This window comes from Thalassophryne amazonica, chromosome 12, assembly GCF_902500255.1.
Source record: "Thalassophryne amazonica chromosome 12, fThaAma1.1, whole genome shotgun sequence".
NCBI classification, from domain to species: Eukaryota; Metazoa; Chordata; class Actinopteri; order Batrachoidiformes; family Batrachoididae; genus Thalassophryne; species Thalassophryne amazonica.
This window is the reverse complement of record NC_047114.1, coordinates 100,001,653-100,026,604: the sequence shown is the minus strand read 5'-3', so window position 1 is coordinate 100,026,604 and position 24,952 is coordinate 100,001,653. Positions and strand designations below refer to the sequence as shown.

The 24,952-nt window shown below is 43.7% G+C and overlaps 1 protein-coding gene across 2 annotated transcripts in view; it reads left to right on the top strand.

Moving 5' to 3' along the window:
- The first annotated feature begins 1,112 nt into the window (after positions 1–1,112).
- Positions 1,113–24,952, top strand: part of nmnat2 (nicotinamide nucleotide adenylyltransferase 2) — a 61,336-nt gene continuing 37,496 nt past the window's right edge. The window contains exons 1-3 of one of the 2 annotated variants that reach the window (XM_034182882.1): positions 1,113–1,273; positions 11,028–11,116; positions 17,414–17,481. In XM_034182882.1, coding sequence (XP_034038773.1) covers positions 1,189–1,273; positions 11,028–11,116; positions 17,414–17,481 — 242 coding nt within the window. In that variant the 5' untranslated portion in view covers positions 1,113–1,188. Of the gene's footprint in view, positions 1,274–11,027; positions 11,117–17,413; positions 17,482–21,322; positions 21,442–24,952 lie in introns of those variants that run through there. The other variant, XM_034182881.1, reaches the window with a different exon arrangement.

Here is a 24,952-nt window from a genome sequence, read left to right as displayed (position 1 = left end):
ACAATCAGCATCGTGTGAGTGCGAAGCGGAGGCCCAGACGTCATCAAACCATCAAACCATCAGCATCGTGTGAGTGCGAAGCGGAGGCCCAGACCGTCATCAAACAATCAGCGTCGTGTGAGTGCGAAGCGGAGGCCCAGACGTCATCAAACCATCAAACCATCAGCATCGTGTGAGTGCGAAGCGGAGGCCCAGACGTCATCAAACCATCAGCATCGTGTGAGTGCGAAGCGGAGGCCCAGACGTCATCAAACCATCAGCATCGTGTGAGTGCGAAGCGGAGGCCCAGACGTCATCAAACCATCAGCGTCGTGTGAGTGCGAAGCGGAGGCCCAGACTGTTGCTCACACACTGTGTGAATGTAAGACCCCACCCCCCCACCACTCCCCATCACGACCTTACAACCAGATGATATGGAGCGATGGCTTCAACACCTGGCCAACGTTGTTGGATGAGCTTTACAATAACGTGGTGGATGTGGGGACGTGTGGACATGACGTCAATACACAATAATAAATATCTAAAAATATGTAAATACTTTGAAAATCTTACTTACAGAAAATCTGTGTCCAGACCAATGTGCAGATAGATAGATAGATAGATAGATTTTTTATTTTATTTTATGACTTTATGGTAACATTTTTATCTATCTTCATGCGTGTCCGTGTTTCATTTTTAGCTATTTGTTTTTTGATTTATCATTTTAATTTGTATTGTTGGGGGGGGAATTCACAAAGCATCATGACACCAAAATAATTCATATAAAATCATGAAATAGTATAAATACAATAAAAAGAAAATAATACAGTTTTTATTGATATGGGATTTGTTACATCAACAAATAACATAAAATGTAATTATTGTACATAGAAAGTATTAAGATGAGATAAATATTAGCATCAAATGAAGTATCACATATGAAAACATAAAAATATCATAAAAACAATTCTGACATGAAAAACGAAGAGAACAGAACACAATAACATCCAGAAAATTTAAAATGTTATATAAAATAATAATAATAACGAAATAAAAGAAATCGTTTCATCGGGCAGCGGCATCTTTAAGGGCGCTGACGTCATCCGGCCGCAGACACACGGAGCTGATCTCTGCTGGGTCTGTGCGTCAGAAGCCCGTGACCACCCAGAGACAAACACCACCGGACCGGACCGGACCGGAGGACGAACCATGACAGAGCCCAGTAAAACGCACGTCATCCTGCTGGCCTGCGGCAGCTTCAACCCGATCACCAAAGGACACGTCCACATGTTCGGTGAGTCTGATCCGGATCCGGACCCGGACGGTCGCTGTCCGCCGGGGCGCGGTGCTGAAAAGGGCGACGGCTCCGCGTGCGTCTCGGCACACGCGCGCGCGCGCGCAACGTGTGTCGCTCCCGGTGGGAAAAATACGTCCGTTACAAACAGAATCCGGATTCCAGTCGTGAAAACGGAAATGTTCCGTGCGGACACGCGTGAGAGGGCCGCGTGGCGCAGACAGAACCCCGCTCGGACCGAACCGGATTCATCCCACACCGACAGCGAATTTACGCAGCTTCAGAATCATTAATCTTCATCATCTCTGACCTTTAGTCAATAAGGTCTGTGGAAGCTTCACTGGTTTATTTCTCCTTCTTACCTTATGACGTCACAAAGCTCTGATTCTGTCACATTTCCTGTTCTGCTTCCTCACAGGGTTTTTATCATAGTTTTTTCAGATTTTTTTTTTAAGAAAACAGCTCCCTCAATTTTTTTAACAAATTCAAAATTTAAATTTGTTAATTTGTTTGTAAACTCGGATCTTGATTTACAGCGAACAGCTAAAATGAAGAACAAACCTGATCCTCTGACCCCATGAAGACTCCTTGGTGATGAACTTTACAGACGCCCACTTATCTCAGCAGGGACATTCATGTCTTCCACCGTTGACATCCATGAGGTCAAAGGTCAGAGGTGTTTAGTGATGCTGATGTCTTTGCAGGAGAATGAAGGTCCACATCTTTATGGTCCTGATGCTTCCTTAGGTGAGGACTGGCTGTCGGTCTCTGTAGAGGATCCTTGGGTCCTGCTGGAATTTAGACTCTGCTCCTTATTTAGGGTCTGGTCCTTTCTCTGCCCCTGAGCAAGGCAGCATGTTTACATCTGGAGTTGGTCCCCGGGCACCGGACTGTGGCTGCACACTGACCCTAGTGGTTGGATTGTGTCTAAATGTAATTTGGACTGTTAAATGCAGAGAACAGATTTTGTTGTATGTATATGTACAGTGACAATAAAGGAAATTATTATTATTATTATTATTATTATTATTATTTCACATGACCAAGGACACGCCCACGTGTCACCTGGCTGCAGCAGGTAGATGGTTACTTTGGAGAGGTGGTGATGGACCGGTCGTCTGCCAGGACCAGGGCTGGACCTGTGCAGTCCGATTCAGATCATGATCTGGATTTGTGGGATCAGCACCGGCCCGAGGTGTGACCATCGGTGTACGGCAACAAACTGGACCAAAAGGCTGAATGACATCAGGAGGATTCCGAGACGTCCGTCGTTGATGGTTCAGTGTTTTTCTGTCAGGGTTCATGTTTTGAATGCAGCCGCCGCCATGTTTCAGTCACAATGTCCTGGAACCAGCAGATCATCAATAAATACACCTAATAAAAAAAATAAAAAAATCACAGTATGAAGTTAAAATCAACATCATGTGAGGAGAAGAAAAAATCTAGCAGGTCCAGAAATCACAGTTTTTATTGTTTTTCCAAATTATATTTGTCTGTTAATACTAATAAAAAATGATCAGGTTTTCTAAAAACCGGAAACTGAATCCAAAGATATTCAGTCACTTTTAACAAATAAAATCAAACTTTATTTCAGATTCAGACTGAATGTTCAATTAAAGTTGTTGAAAAAAAATCTCATCTTCAGTTTAAACATTTTTTTTTCTTGATATAAAAACATTTAAACCTAATCATTTATTTAAAATCAGCCTTAAGGTGCGTTTACACATAAGCAAGATGCGTAACAAATGTCATTTTTCTGTCATTCCTGACACATTCCTGACATTCTTAATGTGACTTAACGCCTCTGAATATGTTTCTTAATAGTGTGTGTTGGTGTGTGATATTCTTGATATTCGTGGCGCATGTTTTTGCCTGTCAAAAAATCTTCCACGAATGTCACACACCACCCTCATTTCGTCTCGCGTCGTGGAGGTCGCAACTGAGTGTATTGATCCGTCTTGATGAGTATTGATCCTTAATAGAACGTGACAACGTTCGTAGTGGTTCCTGTGATGGTTCTTGGAGCCCAAACTGTCACGTGTTATTACAAAGTGACACGGAAACTGTCAAGTTTTGACACGACTTGTAACGCAGCGTCATTTCACTGCATGCACGACAAATTGGTTTTCTGTCACGTGCGCACAATTAAACTCGGCTCCAAATGTCGTTCCAAAGTTCCTGCTGAAGCTCCTCAGGATGCTCCTGCAGGTGTTCCACCTGCTGTTGTAACTGATGAGCGGGAGAACGAGTCTGAGCAACCAGAGGAGCGAGAGGAGACTCACGTGCAGCCAGACATCTCTGCACCTCCTCCAGTCCGGCGGAGGAAGAAGCGCGCGCACAATTAAACCCTGCTGCACCGCATTCAGTTTGATTGCTGACACCAAGTCGGCTAAAAGTCTAATTTCAGTGCTCTTCAGCGCGCTCCTGCAGGTGTTCCACCTGCTGCATGTGCCTGATGTTTGGGAAAATGTGCGAGACGAGAGCCGCATGAAGCCACACATCTGGCTCTGTCCTCCTCCTCCTCCTCTCTGCACCACTCCATGGCACGGAGCCCAACTACGCATGCAGTCACAAAGTTCTTCTGAAAAACTGGAGCGATCTGAATTCGGTTGCATGAATATGGGTGTGTGTGTGTGTGGAGACAATTCACCTCGTTCACAACGTGACAGAACTTAACGATGCGCTGTTACACGCAATAGCGCACAACAACGCGGAACACTATTCATGACCGTGCGTAATGGTTCCTGATAATTCTCCAGCAACACGTGCCATTACTCGTAACGTGTGGTAACAGGTTGCAGCAGTTCCTGAGGACACCTGACGCCTCTGCCCCGAATCATCACATTCGTGATCAGCAGCCAAGAATGTGTACTTCATGGCATTCGTGACTTGTCGTCTTTTTGTGTAAACGCAGCATTACCAGTGAAGTTTAAGCTCAGTAGATTGATTGGCTCATTGATGGAGTTCATTGTTTTGATAATTGTTTAAAGTAGACCTGCATTGAAATAAATGTGATCAGATCTCAGAAAGAAATAGCTGATATGTATTTATAAGACCCTTATGAATGCAGTAAAGTAAATCTGTAAGCCCAAATTTGTAATTCAGCGGAGAAATCTTCGTTTAAAAAAGACAAATTTGCAGCTAAAATTTGGCCCTCAGCGAAAACTGTTTGTACATCCGGGACATTGCAGTCACGTCTGGCAGAAGACGGAGCGCTCCCGCCTTCAGTCCGATCCCACATTGAAATTAATTTTATCTGTTAGTAATGTTACTGTTATACACATTATTGTTTCAGCATCCAAAAGTAAGCAGCAATGAATGTGAGATACAGCTCTGCATGCTCAGATCAGCGGTGACATCAACAGCTGGCGACGTTCTTCCCCGACGCCTCGCTCTCACTGCCTCCGATGCGTTACCGAGTCTGTGTGCTCGGTAAACGCCGAAGCGGGCCACTCACATCACCCCTGTGTCTGCTGTGCAGCACCATGTCCCTGTCTACTGAATGGAGGTGCAGCCAACTTGGCACAAGTCCAGAGACTACGCTCACCGTTTTGATGCGGAGCGGCCGGTGACACCTGTTGCTCGCAAGGACAGACTTCTTGCGGCAAAATCCGCAGCGCCGCACGTCTCGGTAATCGGAGCCGCAGAGCTCCGTGGTGGCTGAGAGAGGTTTATAGCTTTTTAATGACTTGGATTCTTTGCGGGTCCTGCCTCCGTACCCCGCGACGGTAACACCGGAGGTGAAAGACAGTAGATTTTCATTGCGACACCACTCAAACGGGCGCATGAAAAAGTCCCCCAAAATAATTTTCAAGCACAAATAAAAGAAATGTGTACTCACGAAACATGCCGCAAGACAATATGAAGTTTTAAAAAAAAAAGTAGATCCTTCCGTATAAGACAAGAAAAAGGTGCAGATGCAAAATGACGTAAATCCACAAATTACAGTTGGCGCGCGCAGTGCATGCTGGGAGAGGGTCTTTTCCCTGACGTCTCAGCAGCGTCCCGGATGTGATGACAGTTTTGCGGAGGGCTAAATTTTAGCTGTAAATTTGTCATTTTTGAATGAAGATTTCTCCGTTGAATGACAGATCTGGACTTGCAGATTTACTTTACTACATTCAGAAGGATCTTATGTGTAAATATGTCATTTTTTGGTCCAAAGATCTGACTGCATTTATTTCAGTGCAGGTCTACTTTAATAGTTTCTTGCAAAAACAGCAAATGTTACCTGATTTCACATTTTGAAAAATACATTTCTCTTTCCTTCTCTTTCTCTACCTCAGAAATTTTGAATTTGTCTTCTGGGTCTGTGACAAATTCAAAGACATTTGATTTACATTTTTCTGACATATTGTCAACTAAATTATTGATCTGTTAATAATTGACTATTGACTAAATTGTTAGAATTATTTTTCCAGACAAAAAGAGGGTTAAATCTCTGTATTTCAGGTTTCTGTGTAGGCTCTCAGTTGTCCAGGTGCTTTCCATAGTAGAGAAGCTTGAATCTTCGCCTGGACTGGGTTGCTTGACACGAGGACGTTTTGCTTCTAATCGCAGAAGCTTCCTCAGCTAAAATTCTTGCTCTGGTGGTCTGACTTCTGTCTTGACTCTTGTAGAGAAGAATAACAGAAGCTACAAAAGCTGGAGTTTTAAACCTAACCAGACCCCTCCTACCGAGAGGCAGACTGATATTAGCTAGTGACTAAACAATAGCTCTAATTAGCACCTATTGTGCTCTAGTTAGCACCCTCCTAATGACAGGGTAGCTGTCCCTTCTAACGATGGGACTGACAACTCTCCTGATGACGTGAATGACTCATTACCATGAACAAAAGATCTGAGTACTCCATTGTAAACGGGACAAAGCGTGTCTCAGACCCCCTCCCCGGTTAAGGCTGGGTTTCAACTGTTTCACATAAAATGCTTCTTTCACTCCACTCTCAAACCATTTCCTCTCTCTGGCTAAGATTTTAACTTCCTTGTCCTCAACCGTGTGGTTAGTGTCTTTAAGGTGGAGATGAACTGCAGACTGAGGTCCACTGGTGCCCTCTCTGCGGTGCTGGTATAGCCTTTTGTGTAACGGCTGCTTAGTCTCACCTATGTAGTGTTGGTTACAGTTTTCCTGACATCTGATAGAATACACTACATTGCTCTGTTTGTAACTAGGGATCCTGTCCTTAGGGTGAACTAATTTCTGCTTCAGTGTCTTAACAGGTTTAAAGTAAACTGGGATTTTGTGTTGTCTGAAGATCCTCTGTAGTTTTTCCCCTACTCCTGCTAAATAAGGGAGAGACACTCTTCTTCTTGGCTCTGTCTCCTGTCTATCTAGTCTCTTTGTTCTTTGGGACTTCTGCACTTTATCCAGGGACCATCGTGGGTACCCACATACTGTGAGGGCTTTCTGGACATGTTGTTCTTTAGCCCTTCCCACTGTAGCTGTGGGCACCTGTAGGGCTTTGCGTTGAAGAGTCCTGATCACCCCGAGCTTGTGTTCAAGGGGGTGGTTTGAACCAAAGCAGATATTGGTCAGTGTGAGTGGGTTTTCTGTAAACCCCTGTCTGGAGCTGCCTGTTCCCTCCAATCGTAACATCACAGTCCAAAAAGGCTAAATGGTTGTTTCTGGCATTCTCACATGTGAACTTGATATTGGAGTCCACTGAGTTGATGTGCTCTGTAAAGGCCTCCACTTCCCGTTGCTTGATTTTAACCCATGTGTCATCGACATATCTGAACCAGTGACTGGGAGAGATGCCCGTGAATGACTCCAAGGCTCTCTTCTCCACTAGCTCCATGTACAGATTGGCCACAATGGGGGATACCGGAGACCCCATCACACATCCATGAATCTGCCTGTAGTAATTCCCCCTAAACAGGAAATACGTGGTGTTAAGATCTCCAAGAGTTGGCAGATGTGGTCTGGTGTGAGTTTGGTCCTTTCAAGTAGAGACGCGTCTTCCAGCAGCCTCTGCCTCACAGCTGAAACGGCCTCAGCAGTGGGGATGCAGGTGAACAACAATGCCACATTGAATGACACCATAGTTTCATCTGCCTCCAGCTGAAGGTCCTTGATCTTGTTCACGAAAGCTTGTGTGTTCTCCACATGGTGGTCTGAGTTACCCACTAGAGGAGCCAAAATCCACTTGAGGTACTTGGCCAAATTGTACGTGATGGAATCTGTGCTACATACAATAGGCCTGAGTGGCACGTCCTGTTTGTGGATTTTGGGCAGTCCATAGATGCACGGAGTGGCATCCCCCTGAGTATTCCATTAACTTTAACTAGTAATGACTTCATGACTTTCTTTGCTAACAAAATTTTAACTATTAGAGAAAAAATTACTCATAACCATCCCAAAGACGTATCGTTATCTTTGGCTGCTTTCAGTGATGCCGGTATTTGGTTAGACTCTTTCTCTCCGATTGTTCTGTCTGAGTTATTTTCATTAGTTACTTCATCCAAACCATCAACATGCTTATTAGACCCCATTCCTACCAGGCTGCTCAAGGAAGTCCTACCATTATTTAATGCTTCGATCTTAAATATGATCAATCTATCTTTGTTAGTTGGCTATGTACCACAGGCTTTTAAGGTGGCAGTAATTAAACCATTACTTAAAAAGCCATCACTTGACCCAGCTATCTTAGCTAATTATAGGCCAATCTCCAACCTTCCTTTTCTCTCAAAGATTCTTGAAAGGGTAGTTGTAAAACAGCTAACTGATCATCTGCAGAGGAATGGTTTATTTGAAGAGTTTCAGTCAGGTTTTAGAATTCATCATAGTACAGAAACAGCATTAGTGAAGGTTACAAATGATCTTCTTATGGCCTCGGACAGTGGACTCATCTCTGTGCTTGTTCTGTTAGACCTCAGTGCTGCTTTTGATACTGTTGACCATAAAATTTTATTACAGAGATTAGAGCATGCCATAGGTATTAAAGGCACTGCGCTGCGGTGGTTTGAATCATATTTGTCTAATAGATTACAATTTGTTCATGTAAATGGGGAATCTTCTTCACAGACTAAAGTTAATTATGGAGTTCCACAAGGTTCTGTGCTAGGACTAATTTTATTCACTTTATACATGCTTCCCTTAGGCAGTATTATTAGACAGTATTGCTTAAATTTTCATTGTTACGCAGATGATACCCAGCTTTATCTATCCATGAAGCCAGAGGACACACACCAATTAGCTAAACTGCAGGATTGTCTTACAGACATAAAGACATGGATGACCTCTAATTTCCTGCTTTTAAACTCAGATAAAACTGAAGTTATTGTACTTGGCCCCACAAATCTTAGAAACATGGTGTCTAACCAGATCCTTACTCTGGATGGCATTACCCTGACCTCTAGTAATACTGTGAGAAATCTTGGAGTCATTTTTGATCAGGATATGTCATTCAAAGCGCATATTAAACAAATATGTAGGACTGCTTTTTTGCATTTACGCAATATCTCTAAAATCAGAAAGGTCTTGTCTCAGAATGATGCTGAAAAACTAATTCATGCATTTATTTCCTCTAGGCTGGACTATTGTAATTCATTATTATCAGGTTGTCCTAAAAGTTCCCTAAAAAGCCTTCAGTTAATTCAAAATGCTGCAGCTAGAGTACTGACGGGGACTAGAAGGAGAGAGCATATCTCACCCATATTGGCCTCTCTTCATTGGCTTCCTGTTAATTCTAGAATAGAATTTAAATTTCTTCTTCTTACTTATAAGGTTTTGAATAATCAGGTCCCATCTTATCTTAGGGACCTCGTAGTACCATATCACCCCAATAGAGCGCTTCGCTCTCAGACTGCAGGCTTACTTGTAGTTCCTAGGGTTTGTAAGAGTAGAATGGGAGGCAGAGCCTTCAGCTTTCAGGCTCCTCTCCTCTGGAACCAGCTCCCAATTCAGATCAGGGAGACAGACACCCTCTCTACTTTTAAGATTAGGCTTAAAACTTTCCTTTTTGCTAAAGCTTATAGTTAGGGCTGGATCAGGTGACCCTGAACCATCCCTTAGTTATGCTGCTATAGACGTAGACTGCTGGGGGGTTCCCATGATGCACTGTTTCTTTCTCTTTTTGCTCTGTATGCACCACTCTGCATTTAATCATTAGTGATCGATCTCTGCTCCCCTCCACAGCATATCTTTTTCCTGGTTCTCTCCCTCAGCCCCAACCAGTCCCAGCAGAAGACTGCCCCTCCCTGAGCCTGGTTCTGCTGGAGGTTTCTTCCTGTTAAAAGGGAGTTTTTCCTTCCCACTGTAGCCAAGTGCTTGCTCACAGGGGGTCGTTTTGACCGTTGGGGTTTTACATAATTATTGTATGGCCTTGCCTTACAATATAAAGCGCCTTGGGGCAACTGTTTGTTGTGATTTGGCGCTATATAAAAAAATTGATTGATTGATTGATTGATAGATTCTTTCTCTCACGGTTGAAGTGTGCCTACAATAAAAATTACAGAGCTCTCAATTTTTTTGTAGGTGGGAAAACACTAGCCATGTGTTCTTTGCACGTGTGTGTGTGTGTGTGTGTGTGTGTGTGTGTGTGTGTGTGTGTGTGTGTGTGTGTGCGTGTGTGTGTGTGTGTGTGTGTGTGTGTGTGTGTGTGTGGTGTGTGTGTGTGTGTGTGTGTGTGTGTGTGTGTGTGTGTGTGTGTGGCTTTGATCACAGCAAAACCGGGGAGTGCTGACATTTACCGTTTGGCATGTTTATATATTTCGGGTCAAGGGTGAATGCTGCGAAAAGGAAAAGTTGATAGGACCATTATTTTTGGAGAAATTAGCCTATTTTAGCTAACCAACAAACAATGGCTGCTGTGCTGCAATACACCATGGGAGTTCAAGGTTTTGAGATTTTAAATGTTGTTACTGTGGTTTATGTTAGTTTAACAGTGTTGTTAGTGTTATTGAATTATTGTGTTTTTGTACTTCAATTTGTTTTGTCAGTTTAGATAATTCTCATGTTGCTCTTACTATGAGTGACTTAAGTTTCATGTTGGTACCATGAGTGAAATGTTTAGTGGTTTTAATGTCTTCAGCTACTGTCTGTTTGTCAAATTCAAAGTACCTGCGTACAGTAGCTGTAAGTGCATGCGCGTGTGCGCAATTTTGATCACACACAAACTGGTGATAGCTGACATGTTTTGGGGTCAAGGATGAATGCCATCAAAACCAAATGTTGATAGGACTAATCTTTTTAGAGAAGCTACATATATTAGCTAACTGAACAATGGACACTGATATTTACATTCTGGATTCACACATCAATCCAGCAGGGGGCGGGTAAATCATCTACGTATATATTTAAAGCATGAGTGTGTGATTATATTTAGTAAGCTCAATATAAGTACATAATATAATGGTAAATTTGTTAAAAATACAGGGATGACAAGAAGGTGAACACACTTATTTCAATTGCGGGCCATTTAAAAATCAAATGACAAAATTGAAGTTAAAATAAAATTAAATAATAATAATAATAATAATAATAATAATGTGTATATGATAACAAGAACATAAACAATTTGTAAATATATTAAGATAATAAATTAACATTAAAAAATTACATAATGAACAGGAAATAAAAGGGTTGAGTTCTTCTAAAAACTGTTGAGGTCTAAGGTTCTAAAAACATTCTGTCTCCCACACCATTTAAACTCATTATAGAAACTTTGTTTAATTTATTACCACCTTTGAAAAATGTCAGCTACCTGTTTTATGGACATGACCCAATCTAGTTTTGTGTTTGTTTGTCTGTTTGTAGAAAAAGCCAGAGAATTCCTGCACAAAACAGGACGCTTCATCGTGATTGGTGGAATCATCTCACCGGTGCACGACTCTTACGGCAAACCGGTGAGTGACGAGATGCCGCTGCTGCCACCGCTCTCCTGTTTTACCTCGGTTTGCATTTCCATCAGTTTTCTTCAGCTGAGCTAATCGGGTTAATAAACGGAATAGTTTTTAGCGTGCTGATCTGCAAAGTCAAGGTCAAACAAGGTTGTTGTCTTCCACTGAATTCTGTATGACCTTTGACACCCAGTAACATGATAACTAAACGCGACACATGGTACAAACTATTCCTTTTTAAAACCCGATGAACTCAACCAAGAATTTGCATCACTTTTTACCAAAATTGGAGGAACTTTAAGCTTTGACCCCTGTACAAAGTGAAATTGACCTTTGTCACCATTTTTGCTGTTTTATCCCCATAAATCCATAACATTCAGCCACATACTCGTATAGTTCAAACTCTGCATTTTTGGAATTGTTATATTCGGACAAATAATTAATATTTATGAGTGCTTGATATGGATATTTAATGAGGTGAAAGATGGAATGCTCCATTCAACGAGGCTCCGTCTGTTTGTCAGGTTGCATCACATGGTTTGGATCTTGATGTGACGCAACGTTCAGTCAGCTGAAAATCCTTGCGGGTACTCCTAACGGCCATCAGGGGGCGCTCAACCGCAAGTTGACTTTTTTTTTATTATTATTATTATTTCTTTTTTGTTATGTCATAAAGCAGCAGCATTTGTCCAGAAATGTTCCAAACCTATCAATTTTATTGTTATTGTTCTCATAATTTTTTTCCTTTGCCCCTTTGTTGTAAGCGGAACGTGGACTTTGCTGACTTGGTCTTCGGAGTGAGATTGCATCAGAATTTTGGCTCTCTGTTGGGACTGTTACACAGAGACTGCTACCTGCTGCTTTGGACTTGAACTAACAGTCTTTTTCAAGACGTTTTTACTTTTTTACCTTTTTACTTTTTTTTTTTACTTTTTTACTGTGCTCCAACGCCTAAGGAAGACCTCTAACGGTCGAAACATCGCGACGGAGCACTTTTATCAGCTAACTTTCATCAGCGTTAGCAAGCTAGTTAGCTTGCCAACGCTTTCGTTTTTTTTTTTCTTTTTTTTTAGCACTGTTGTCGTGCGTTATCTGTGCTGCTCCACAGCGTGTTTAGTCGATTTTTATTTTATTTTAGCACCGTTGTCGTGCGTTCGCTGTTGTCATGCGTTGCCTGTGCTGCTTCATGGCCTGTCTGGTGCCTTGATTGGGGCACTCCTTCTGCTGAATCACCTCTAAATTATTTACACATTATTCACTTTGCGTGTTTTTAGGAATCCGCTAGCTTAGCGTAGCTACTAGCTCTTAGCCGATTTAGCATGGTGGCTTCTCCTGTCTCTCCCGCACTTTTCTGCTCTGGGTGTGAAATGTTTAGTTATTCCTCGGCCTCCTTTAGCAGTAACGGTACTTGTAATAAGTGTAGCTTATTCATAGCTTTGGAGGCCAGGCTGGGCGAATTGGAGACTCGGCTCCGCACCGTGGAAAATTCTACAGCTAGCCAGGCCCCTGTAGTCGGTGCGGACCAAGGTAGCTTAGCCGCCGTTAGTTCCCCCCTGGCAGATCCCGGGCAGTCGGGAAAGCAGGCCGACTGGGTGACTGTGAGGAGGAAGCGTAGCCCTAAACAGAAGCCCCATGTACACCGCCAACCCGTTCACATTTCTAACCGTTTTTCCCCACTCGACGACACACCCGCCGAGGATCAAACTCTGGTTATTGGCGACTCTGTTTTGAGAAATGTGAAGTTAGCGACACCAGCAACCATTGTCAATTGTCTTCCGGGGGCCAGAGCAGGCGACATCGAAGGACATTTGAAATTGCTGGCTAAGGCTAAGCGTAAATTTGGTAAGATTGTAATTCACGTCGGCAGTAATGACACTCGGTTACGCCAATCGGAGGTCACTAAAATTAACATTGAATCGGTGTGTAACTTTGCAAGAACAATGTCGGACTCTGTTGTTTTCTCTGGGCCCCTCCCCAATCAGACCGGGAGTGACATGTTTAGCCGCATGTTCTCCTTGAATTGCTGGCTGTCTGAGTGGTGTCCAAAAAATGAGGTGGGCTTCATTGATAATTGGCACAGCTTCTGGGGAAAACCTGGTCTTGTTAGGAGAGACGGCATCCATCCCACTTTAGATGGAGCAGCTCTCATTTCTAGAAATCTGGCCAATTTTCTTGGATCCTCCAAACTGTGACTGTCCAGCGTTGGGACCAGGAGGCAGAGCTGTGGTCTTATACACCTCTCTGCAGCTTCTCTCCCCCTGCCATCCCCTCATTACCCCATCCCCGTAGAGACGGTGCCTGCTCCCAGACCACCAATAACCAGCAAAAATCTATTTAAGCATAAAAATTCAAAAAGAAAAAATAATATAGCACCTTCAATTGCACCACAGACTAAAACAGTTAAATGTGGTCTATTAAACATTAGGTCTCTCTCTTCTAAGTCCCTGTGGTAAATGATATAATAATTGATCAACGTATTGATTTATTCTGCCTAACAGAAACCTGGTTACAGCAGGATGAATATGTTAGTTTAAATGAGTCAACACCCCCGAGTCACACTAACTGTCAGAATGCTCGTAGCACGGGCCGAGGCGGAGGATTAGCAGCAATCTTCCATTCCAGCTTATTAATTAATCAAAAACCTAGACAGAGCTTTTAATTCATTTGAAAGCTTGTCTCTTAGTCTTGTCCATCCAAATTGGAAGTCCCAAAAACCAGTTTTATTTGTTATTATCTATCGTCCTCCTGGTCGTTACTGTGAGTTTCTCTGTGAATTTTCAGACCTTTTGTCTGACTTAGTGCTTAGCTCAGATAAGATAATTATAGTGGGCGATTTTAACATCCACACAGATGCTGAGAATGACAGCCTCAACACTGCATTTAATCTATTATTAGACTCTATCGGCTTTGCTCAAAAGTAATGAGTCCACCCACCACTTTAATCATATCTTAGATCTTGTTCTGACTTATGGTATGGAAATAGAAGACTTAACAGTATTCCCTGAAACTCCCTTCTGTCTGATCATTTCTTAATAACATTTACATTTACCCTGATGGACTACCCTGCAGTGGGGAATAAGTTTCATTACACTAGAAGTCTTTCAGAAAGCGCTGTAACTATGTTTAAGGATATGATTCCTTCTTTATGTTCTCTAATGTCATATACCAACACAGTGCAGAGTAGCTACCTAAACTCTGTAAGTGAGTTAGAGTATCTCGTCAATAGTTTTACATCCTCTTTGAAGACAACTTTGGATGCTGTAGCTCCTCTGAAAAAGAGAGCTTTAAATCAGAAGTGCCTGACTCCGTGGTATAACTCACAAACTCGTAGCTTAAAGCAGATAACCCGTAAGTTGGAGAGGAAATGGCGTCTCACTAATTTAGAAGATCTTCACTTAGCCTGGAAAAAGAGTTTGTTGCTCTATAAAAAAAGCCCTCCGTAAAGCTAGGACATCTTTCTACTCATCACTAATTGAAGAAAATAAGAATAACCCCAGGTTTCTTTTCAGCACTGTAGCCAGGCTGACAAAGAGTCAGAGCTCTATTGAGCTGAGTATTCCATTAACTTTAACTAGTAATGACTTCATGACTTTCTTGCTAACAAAATTTTGACTATTAGAGAAAAAATTACTCATAACATCCCAAAGATGTATCGTTATCTTTGGCTGCTTTCAGTGATGCCGGTATTTGGTTAGACTCTTTCTCTCCGATTGTTCTGTCTGAGTTATTTTCATTAGTTACTTCATCCAAACCATCAACATGTTTATTAGACCCCATTCCTACCAGGCTGCTCAAGGAAGTCCTACCATTATTTAATGCTTCAATCTTAAATATGATCAATCTATCTTTGTTAGTTGGTTATGTACCACAGGCCTTTAAGGTGGCAGTAATTAAACCATTACTTAAAAAGCCATCACTTGACCCAGCTATCTTAGCTAATTATAGGCCAATCTCCAACCTTCCTTTTCTCTCAAAGATTCTTGAGAGGGTAGTTGTAAACCAGCTAACTGATCACCTGCAGAGGAATGGTCTATTTGAAGAGTTTCAGTCAGGTTTTAGAATTCATCATAGTACAGAAACAGCATTAGTGAAGGTTACAAATGATCTTCTTATGGCTTCGGACAGTGGACTTATCTCTGTGCTTGTTCTGTTGGACCTCAGTGCTGCTTTTGATACTGTTGACCATAAAATTTTATTACAGAGATTAGAGCATGTCATAGGTATTAAAGGCACTGCGCTGCGGTGGTTTGAATCATATTTGTCTAATAGATTACAGTTTTGTTCATGTAAATGGGATCTTCTTCACAGACTAAAGTTAATTATGGAGTTCCACAAGGTTCTGTGCTAGGACCAATTTTATTCACTTTATACATGCTCCCTTAGGCAGTATTATTAGACGGTATTGCTTAATTTTCATTGTTACGCAGATGATACCCAGCTTTATCTATCCATGAAGCCAGAGGATACACACCAATTAGCTAAACTGCAGGATTGTCTTACAGACATAAAGACATGGATGACCTCTAATTTCCTGCTTTTAAACTCAGATAAAACTGAAGTTATTGTACTTGGCCCCCACAAATCTTAGAAGCATGGTGTCTAACCAGATCCTTACTCTGGATGGCATTTCCCTGATCTCTAGTAATACTGTGAGAAATCTTGGAGTCATTTTTGATCAGGATATGTCATTCAAAGCGCATATTAAACAAATATGTAGGACTGCCTTTTTGCATTTACGCAATATCTCTAAAATCAGAAAGGTCTTGTCTCAGAGTGATGCTGAAAACTAATTCATGCATTTATTTCCTCTAGGCTGGACTATTGTAATTCATTATTATCAGGTTGTCCTAAAGTTCCCTAAAAAGCCTTCAGTTGGTTCAGAATGCTGCAGCTAGAGTACTGACGGGACTAGCAGGAGAGAGCATATCTCACCCGTGTTGGCCTCTCTTCATTGGCTTCCTGTTAATTCTAGAATAGAATTTAAAAATTCTCTTCTTACTTATAAGGTTTTGAATAATCAGGTCCCATCTTATCTTAGGGACCTGCGTAGTACCATATTACCCCATTAGAGCACTTCGCTCTCAGACTGCGGGCTTACTTGTAGTTCCTAGGGTTTGTAGGAGTAGAATGGGAGGCAGAGGCCTTCAGCTTTCAGGCTCCTCTCCTGTGGAACCAGCTCCCAATTCAGATCAGGGAGACAGATACCCTCTCTACTTTTAAGATTAGGCTTAAAACTTTTCCTTTTCGCTAAGGCTTATTGGTTAGGGCTGGATCGGGTGACACTGGACCATCCCTTGGTTATGCTGCTTTAGACGGTAGATTGTGGGGGGGGTTCCCATGATGCACTGTTTCTTTCTCTTTTTGCTCCGTATGCATCACTCTGCATTTATCATTAGTGATCGATCTCTGCCCCCCTCCACAGCATGTCTTTTTCCTGGTTTTTTCCCTCAGCCCCAACCAGTCTCAGCAGAAGACCTGCCCCCTCCTGAGCCTGGTTCTGCTGGAGGTTTCTTCCTGTTAAAGGGAGTTTTTCCTTCCCACTGTGGCCAAGTGCTTGCTCATAGGGGGTCGTTTTGACCGTTGGGGTTTTTCATAATTATTGTATGGCCTTGCCTTACAATATGAGGCCTTGGGGCAACTGTTTGTTGCTGATTTGGCGCTATATAAGAAAAAGTTGATTGATTGATTGATTAACGATTCAGGAACATAAGTTAAAATCATTCTATAAAGGAATCAATTTTTAAGATAATTAAAAGCATATCACATTTAAAAAGTGTTTGAGAAAATAAATATCACGCATGCAGTTGTTTTTTGTCCTCAGGGCGTCTGTACAGATTTAATGAAGCTCTTGTTCTACTTTGTTCTGCGCCACAAAAACTCACCATGAATAATGCAAACATCACCATCAGCTGCATTTTTCATGGTGCGTTCACGTGCAGTTGTCTCCAGCTGTGGACGTGATTATTGAGGACGTTTGTTTTCATGGTGCGTTCACGTGCCGTTGTCCTCCAGCGTGGACGTGATTATTGAGGGACATGTTTGTTTTCATGGTGCGTTCACGTGCAGTTTCTCCAGCTGTGGACGTGATTATTGAGGACATGTTGTTTTTCATGGTGCGTTCACGTGCAGGTTGTCTCCAGCGTGGACGTGATTATTGAGGACATGTTTGTTTTCATGGTGCGTTCACGTGCAGTTGTCTCCAGCGTGGACGTGATTATTGAGGACATGTTGTTTTCATGGTGCGTTCACGTGCAGTTGTCTCCAGTGTGGACGTGATTATTGGAGGACATGTTTGTGTTTCAGGGTCTGGTGTCCAGCAGACATCGTCTCACCATGTGTCAGCTTGCCGTCCAGTCTTCTGATTGGATCAGGTCAGGACAACGTCCCTGTCCTAGTCTCATTAATGTTTGATTGATTAATTGGGTGTCTGCAGTCAGTCAGTCAGTTCTGCGTCTCTGCAGGGTGGACCCCTGGGAGTGTTACAGGACACCTGGCAAACCACCTGCAGTGTGCTCGAGCATCATCGCGACCTCATGAAGGTGAGACTCTCAGAAGTCGTGGCCACCTCTGATGGTGTGGGCGGGGCTTTGTTGTGCTCAGACGAGGACAGAATCAGGAGCGCCGTGTTTCTGCTTGACTCTTCAGCGACTTCCAGGGAATTCTGCAGCAGCATGTGAGCTGCACAGTGTGCTGCAGGTCACATGATCACAGCCTGTCACATGATGATGTCACATCAAGTGTGGTGTGTTTTTAGCATCCAGTTGAACCACCAAGAATGTCCAACGTTTAAGTCACTGAAAGCCGAATTCAGATTCATACAGTAAAGTCAGAATGAACAGAATTTATACAGAAAACAGGATCACAAAGATGAGACAGGATACGGGTCAGTCCGGCTCAGGTCCACACGAAGAACCGCAGTGGATCCAGCATGAAAACCACTCAGGCAGACCAGAGGAGGTGGTGGTCAAACCATTACAGCAGTGGCTTGAGACCATCATCACTGGGGACCCTTGGGCAAGGCCCTTAATCTCCAAGTTGCAAGTGGCACTCCTCATCTGAGCCTCCCACAGTAACTGTTCATTTGACCCAAGGACCCTCCACAGAGACGTGGTACTAACAACAACCAGTCCTCACCTGAGGACACTGGTTAGTGTCCAACCCTGACAAGCAGACAGTAGGACAGGAAGCACCACGACCCTAAAGACTTGGACCTTTTGTTCTCCTGCAAAGATATCAGCATCAACCAAACATCTCTGACCTTTGACCTCAAGACTTCATAAGCTCTTCTCAGGTGTCTGTGGTTCTCAAAGGCCGAGGACCACAGCTGAGATCATCAGTGAATGTCTCTATATGTACAACACTTTAACCACATACAGAGACATTTCTGATGGACGAGTCCAGGAAGTCCCTGAAGGTCCCCAAACATTTAGCTTCTCAAATGCTGGAATCAGAGTTTCCACTGATTCCACAGGTTTCCAAACCCAACACCCAGTCTGTGGAAGCATTGAACAGTAAAGGAGCCTGAACGCTTCCCTGAGGAACACCAGTTTTTCATTGGGGGAAATGTAGACTCTGCCCAGCTCTGCACAGTCCCTGCGTACAGGCTGGCTAGTTATGATGTTCAACAAGTTGTTGGGTATCTGAAAAGTCCCAGGAAGCAACTGAACCAAATACTCTGCAAAAACCAGCAAAGGCTGCAAAGAAGCTCTGCAGATGTTCTGAGAACTAGAATGCTTGTTGATGGTTGGACTTCTTGGGAGTTGAAGCCAGGCTGTTCCGGTCGCTGAGCAGCAAGTAGCTGGAATGGAATCCTGTTGAGAATAATCTTTCTAAGCTCCTTCCCAGCACAGAGAGCAGAGAAGACGTCTCTGCAGAAGCACATGGACCAGGACTCACCAGAGACAGAAGACCTCTCTGCAGAAGCCCATGGACCAGGACCTCAGCAGAGACAGAAGACCTCTAGACATCCTGTAATCCAGGTGGTCACCTTGTCCTGTCCAGAAGACCTCTAGACATCCTGTAATCCAGGTGGTCACCTGTCCTGTCCAGAAGACCTCTAGACATTGTGTAATCCCGGTGGTCACCTTGTCCTGTCCAGACTGGGACAAGTCCTTTGATACCCATCCTCCAGACTGAAGGACAGCTTTTTAGTAATGCCATGAGAAAACAATCTCCACAGAATACCACACAACCCTGAGAAACAGAGACCAGGATCCAGGATTTAAACCAGCAAAACCTGAAAACCATCAGCAGCCAGGAAAGATCTGAAATCTGCCAGAAAGACTTTCTCTCCTCAATAGCCAATTACAGGCGAGTGGAGTGCAGAGAGAAAATATCCAAAACCCAACGGTGACATCCCAGTCTGCAAATCCAGACAGAGGATCCAGTGACGAGGTCTGTGACAATGATCATCATAATGGTTATTTATTTATTTGTTTATTTGTTTGTTTTCCTCTCAGAGAGTCACCGGCTGCATTCTGTCCAACGTAAACACTCCGTCCACAACTCCTGTGATCGTCATCAAACCATCAGCGTCGTGTGAGTGCGAAGCGGAGGCCCAGACGTCATCAAACCATCAGCGTCGTGTGAGTGCGATGCGGAGGCCCAGACATCATCAAACCATCAGCGTCGTGTGAGTGCGATGCGGAGGCCCAGACATCATCAAACTATCAGCTCTGTGTGAGTGTGAAGCGGAGGCCCAGATGTCATCAAACCATCAGCGTCGTGTCAGTGCGAAGCGGAGGCCCAGACGTCATCAAACCATCAAACCATCAGCGTCGTGTCAGTGCGAAGCGGAGGCCCAGACGTCATCAAACCATCAAACCATCAGCGTCGTGTGAGTGCGAAGTGGAGGCCCAGACATCATCAAACCATCAGCGTCGTGTGAGTGCGATGCGGAGGCCCAGACATCATCAAACTATCAGCTCTGTGTGAGTGTGAAGTGGAGGCCCAGACCGTCATCAAACCATCAGCGTCGTGTCAGTGCGAAGCGGAGGCCCAGACGTCATCAATCCATCAAACCATCAGCGTCATGTAAGTGCAAAGTGGAGGCCCAGACCGTCATCAAACAATCAGCATCGTGTGAGTGCGAAGCGGAGGCCCAGACGTCATCAAACCATCAAACCATCAGCATCGTGTGAGTGCGAAGCGGAGGCCCAGACCGTCATCAAACAATCAGCGTCGTGTGAGTGCGAAGCGGAGGCCCAGACGTCATCAAACCATCAAACCATCAGCATCGTGTGAGTGCGAAGCGGAGGCCCAGACGTCATCAAACCATCAGCATCGTGTGAGTGCGAAGCGGAGGCCCAGACGTCATCAAACCATCAGCAGTCGTGTGAGTGCGAAGCGGAGGCCCAGACGTCATCAAACCATCAGCGTCGTGTGAGTGCGAAGCGGAGGCCCAGACTGTTGCTCACACACTGTGTGAATGTAAGACCCCACCCCCCCACCACTCCCATCACGACCTTACAACCAGATGATATGGAGCGATGGCTTCAACACCTGGCCAACGTTGTTGGATGAGCTTTACAATAACGTGGTGGATGTGGGGACGTGTGGACATGACGTCAATACACAATAAAATATCTAAAAATATGTAAATACTTTGAAAATCTTACTTACAGAAAATCTGTGTCCAGACCAATGTGCAGATAGATAGATAGATAGATAGATTTTTTATTTTATTTATGACTTTATGGTAACATTTTATCTATCTTCATGCGTGTCCGTGTTTCATTTTTAGCTATTTGTTTTTTGATTTATCATTTTAATTTGTATGTTGGGGGGGGAATTCACAAAGCATCATGACACCAAAATAATTCATAAAATCATGAAATAGTATAAATACAATAAAAGAAAATAATACAGTTTTTATTGATATGGGATTTGTTACATCAACAAATAACATAAAATGTAATTATTGTACATAGAAAGTATTAAGATGAGATAAATATTAGCATCAAATGAAGTATCACATATGAAAATATAAAAATATCATAAAAACAATTCTGACATGAAAAACGAAGAGAACAGAACACAATAACATCCAGAAAATTTAAAATGTTATATAAAATAATAATAATAACGAAATAAAAGAAATCGTTTCATCGGGCAGCGGCATCTTTAAGGGCGCTGACGTCATCCGGCCGCAGACACACGGAGCTGATCTCTGCTGGGTCTGTGCGTCAGAAGCCCGTGACCACCCAGAGACAAACACCACCGGACCGGACCGGACCGGAGGACGAACCATGACAGAGCCCAGTAAAACGCACGTCATCCTGCTGGCCTGCGCAGCTTCAACCCGATCACCAAAGGACACGTCCACATGTTCGGTGAGTCTGATCCGGATCCGGACCCGGACGGTCGCTGTCCGCCGGGGCGCGGTGCTGAAAAGGGCGACGGCTTCCGCGTGCGTCTCGGCCACACGCGCGCGGCGCGCGCAACGTGTGTCGCTCCCGGTGGGAAAAATACGTCCGTTACAAACAGAATCCGGATTCCAGTCGTGGAAAACGGAAATGTTCCGTGCGGACACGCGTGAGAGGGGCCGCGTGGCGCAGACAGAACCCCGCTCGGACCGAACCGGATTCATCCCACACCGACAGCGAATTTACGCAGCTTCAGAATCATTAATCTTCATCATCTCTGACCTTTAGTCAATAAGGTCTGTGGAAGCTTCACTGGTTTATTTCTCCTTCTTGCCTTATGACGTCACAAAGCTCTGATTCTGTCACCATTTCCTGTTCTGCTTCCTCACAGGGTTTTTATCATAGTTTTTTCAGATTTTTTTTTTAAGAAAACAGCTCCCTCAATTTTTTTAACAATTCAAAATTTAAATTTGTTAATTTGTTTGTAAACTCGGATCTTGATTACAGCGAACAGCTAAAATGAAGAACAAACCTGATCCTCTGACCCCATGAAGACTCCTTGGTGATGAACTTTACAGACGCCACCTTATCTCAGCAGGGACAATTCATGTCTTCCACCGTTGACATCCATGAGGTCAAAGGTCAGAGGTGTTTAGTGATGCTGATGTCTTTGCAGGAGAATGAAGGTCCACCTCTTTGGTCCTGATGCTTCCTTAGGTGAGGACTGGCTGTCGGTCTCTGTAGAGGATCCTTGGGTCCTGCTGGAATTTAGACTATGCTCCTTATTAGGGTCTGGTCCTTTCTCTGCCTGAGCAGGCAGCATGTTTACATCTGGAGTGGTCCCCGGGCACCGGACTGTGGCTGCACACTGACCCTAGTGGTTGGATTGTGTCTAAATGTAATTGGGACTGTTAAATGCAGAGAACAGATTTTGTTGTATGTATATGTACAGTGACAATAAAGGAAATTATTATATTATTATTATTATTATTATTTCACATGACAAGGACACGCCCAGTGTCACCTGGCTGCAGCAGGTAGATGGTACTTTGGAGAGGTGGTGATGGACCGGTCGTCTGCCAGGACCAGGGCTGGACCTGTGCAGTCCGATTCAGATCATGATCTGGATTTGTGGGATCAGCACCGGCCCGAGGTGTGTGGACCATCGGTGTACGGCAACAAACTGGACCAAAAGGCTGAATGACATCAGGAGGATTCCGAGACGTCCGTCGTTGATGGTTCAGTGTTTTTCTGTCAGGGTTCATGTTTTGAATGCAGCCGCCGCCATGTTTCAGGTCACAATGTCCTGGAACCAGCAGATCATCAATAAATACACCTAATAAAAAAAATAAAAAAATCACAGTATGAAGTTAAAATCAACATCATGTGAGGAGAAGAAAAATCTAGCAGGTCCAGAATCACAGTTTTATTGTTTTTTCCAAATTATATTTGTCTGTTAATACTATAAAAATGATCAGGTTTTCTAAAAACCGGAAACTGAATCCAAAGATATTCAGTCACTTTTTAACAAATAAAATCAAACTTTATTTCAGATTCAGACTGAATGTTCAATTAAAGTTGTTGAAAAAAAAATCTCATCTTCAGTTTAAACATTTTTTTTCTTGATATAAAAACATTTAAACCTAATCATTTATTTAAAATCAGCCTTAAGGTGCGTTTACACATAAGCAAGATGCGTAACAAATGTCATTTTTCTGTCATTCCTGACACATTCCTGACATTCTTAATGTGACTTAACGCCTCGAATATGTTTCTTAATAGGTGTGTTGGTGCGTGATATTCTTGATATTCGTGGCGCATGTTTTTGCCTGTCAAAAATCTTCCACGAATGTCACACACCACCCTCATTCGTCTCGCGTCGTGGAGGTCGCAACTGAGTGTATTGATCCGTCTTGATGAGTATTGATCCTTAATAGAACGTGACAACGTTCGTAGTGGTTCCTGTGATGGTTCTTGGAGCCCAAACTGTCACGTGTTATTACAAAGTGACACGGAAACTGTCAAGTTTTGACACGACTTGTAACGCAGCGTCATTTCACTGCATGCACGACAAATTGGTTTTCTGTCACGTGCGCACAATTAAACTCGGCTCCAAATGTCGTTCCAAAGTTCCTGCTGAAGCTCCTCAGGATGCTCCTGCAGGTGTTCCACCTGCTGTTGTAACTGATGAGCGGGGAGGAACGAGTCTGAGCAACCAGAGGAGCGAGGAGGAGACTCACGTGCAGCCAGACATCTCTGCACCTCCTCCAGTCCGGCGGAGGAAGAAGCGCGCGCACAATTAAACCCTGCTGCACCGCATTCAGTTTGATTGCTGACACCAAGTCGGCTAAAAGTCTAATTTCAGTGCTCTTCAGCGCGCTCCTGCAGGGTTCCACCTGCTGCATGTGCCTGATGTTTGGGAAAATGTGCGAGACGAGAGCCGCATGAAGCCACACATCTGGCTCTGTCCTCCTCCTCCTCCTCTCTGCACCACTCCATGGCACGGAGCCCAACTACGCATGCAGTCACAAAGTTCTTCTGAAAAACTGGAGCGATCTGAATTCGGTTGCATGAATATGGGTGTGTGTGTGTGTGGAGGACAATTCACCTCGTTCACAACGTGACAGAACTTAACGATGCGCTGTTACACGCAATAGCGCACAACAACGCGGAACACTATTCATGACCGTGCGTAATGGTTCCTGATAATTCTCCAGCAACACGTGCCATTACTCGTAACGTGTGGTAACAGGTGCAGCAGTTCCTGAGGACACCTGACGCCTCTGCCCCGAATCATCACATTCGTGATCAGCAGCCAAGAATGTGTACTTCATGGCATTCGTGACTTGTCGTCTTTTTGTGTAAACCGCAGCATACCAGTGAAGTTTAAGCTCAGTAGATTGATTGCTCATTGATGGAGTTCATTGTTTTGATAATTGTTTAAAGTAGACCTGCATTGAAATAAATGTGATCAGATCTCAGAAAGAAATAGCTGATATGTATTTATAAGACCCTTATGAATGCAGTAAAGTAAATCTGTAAGCCCAAATTTGTAATTCAGCGGAGAAATCTTCGTTTAAAAAAGACAAATTTGCAGCTAAAATTTGGCCCTCAGCGAAAACTGTTTGTACATCCGGGACATTGCAGTGACGTCTGGCAGAAGACGGAGCGCTCCCGCCTTCAGTCCGATCCCACATTGAAATTAATTTTATCTGTTAGTAATGTTACTGTTATACACATTATTGTTTCAGCATCCAAAAGTAAGCAGCAATGAATGTGAGATACAGCTCTGCATACTCAGATCAGCGGTGACATCAACAGCTGGCGACGTTCTTCCCCGACGCCTCGCTCTCACTGCCTCCGATGCGTTACCGAGTCTGTGTGCTCGGTAAACGCCGAAGCGGGCCACTCACATCACCCCTGTGTCTGCTGTGCAGCACCATGTCCCTGTCTACTGAATGGAGGTGCAGCCAACTTG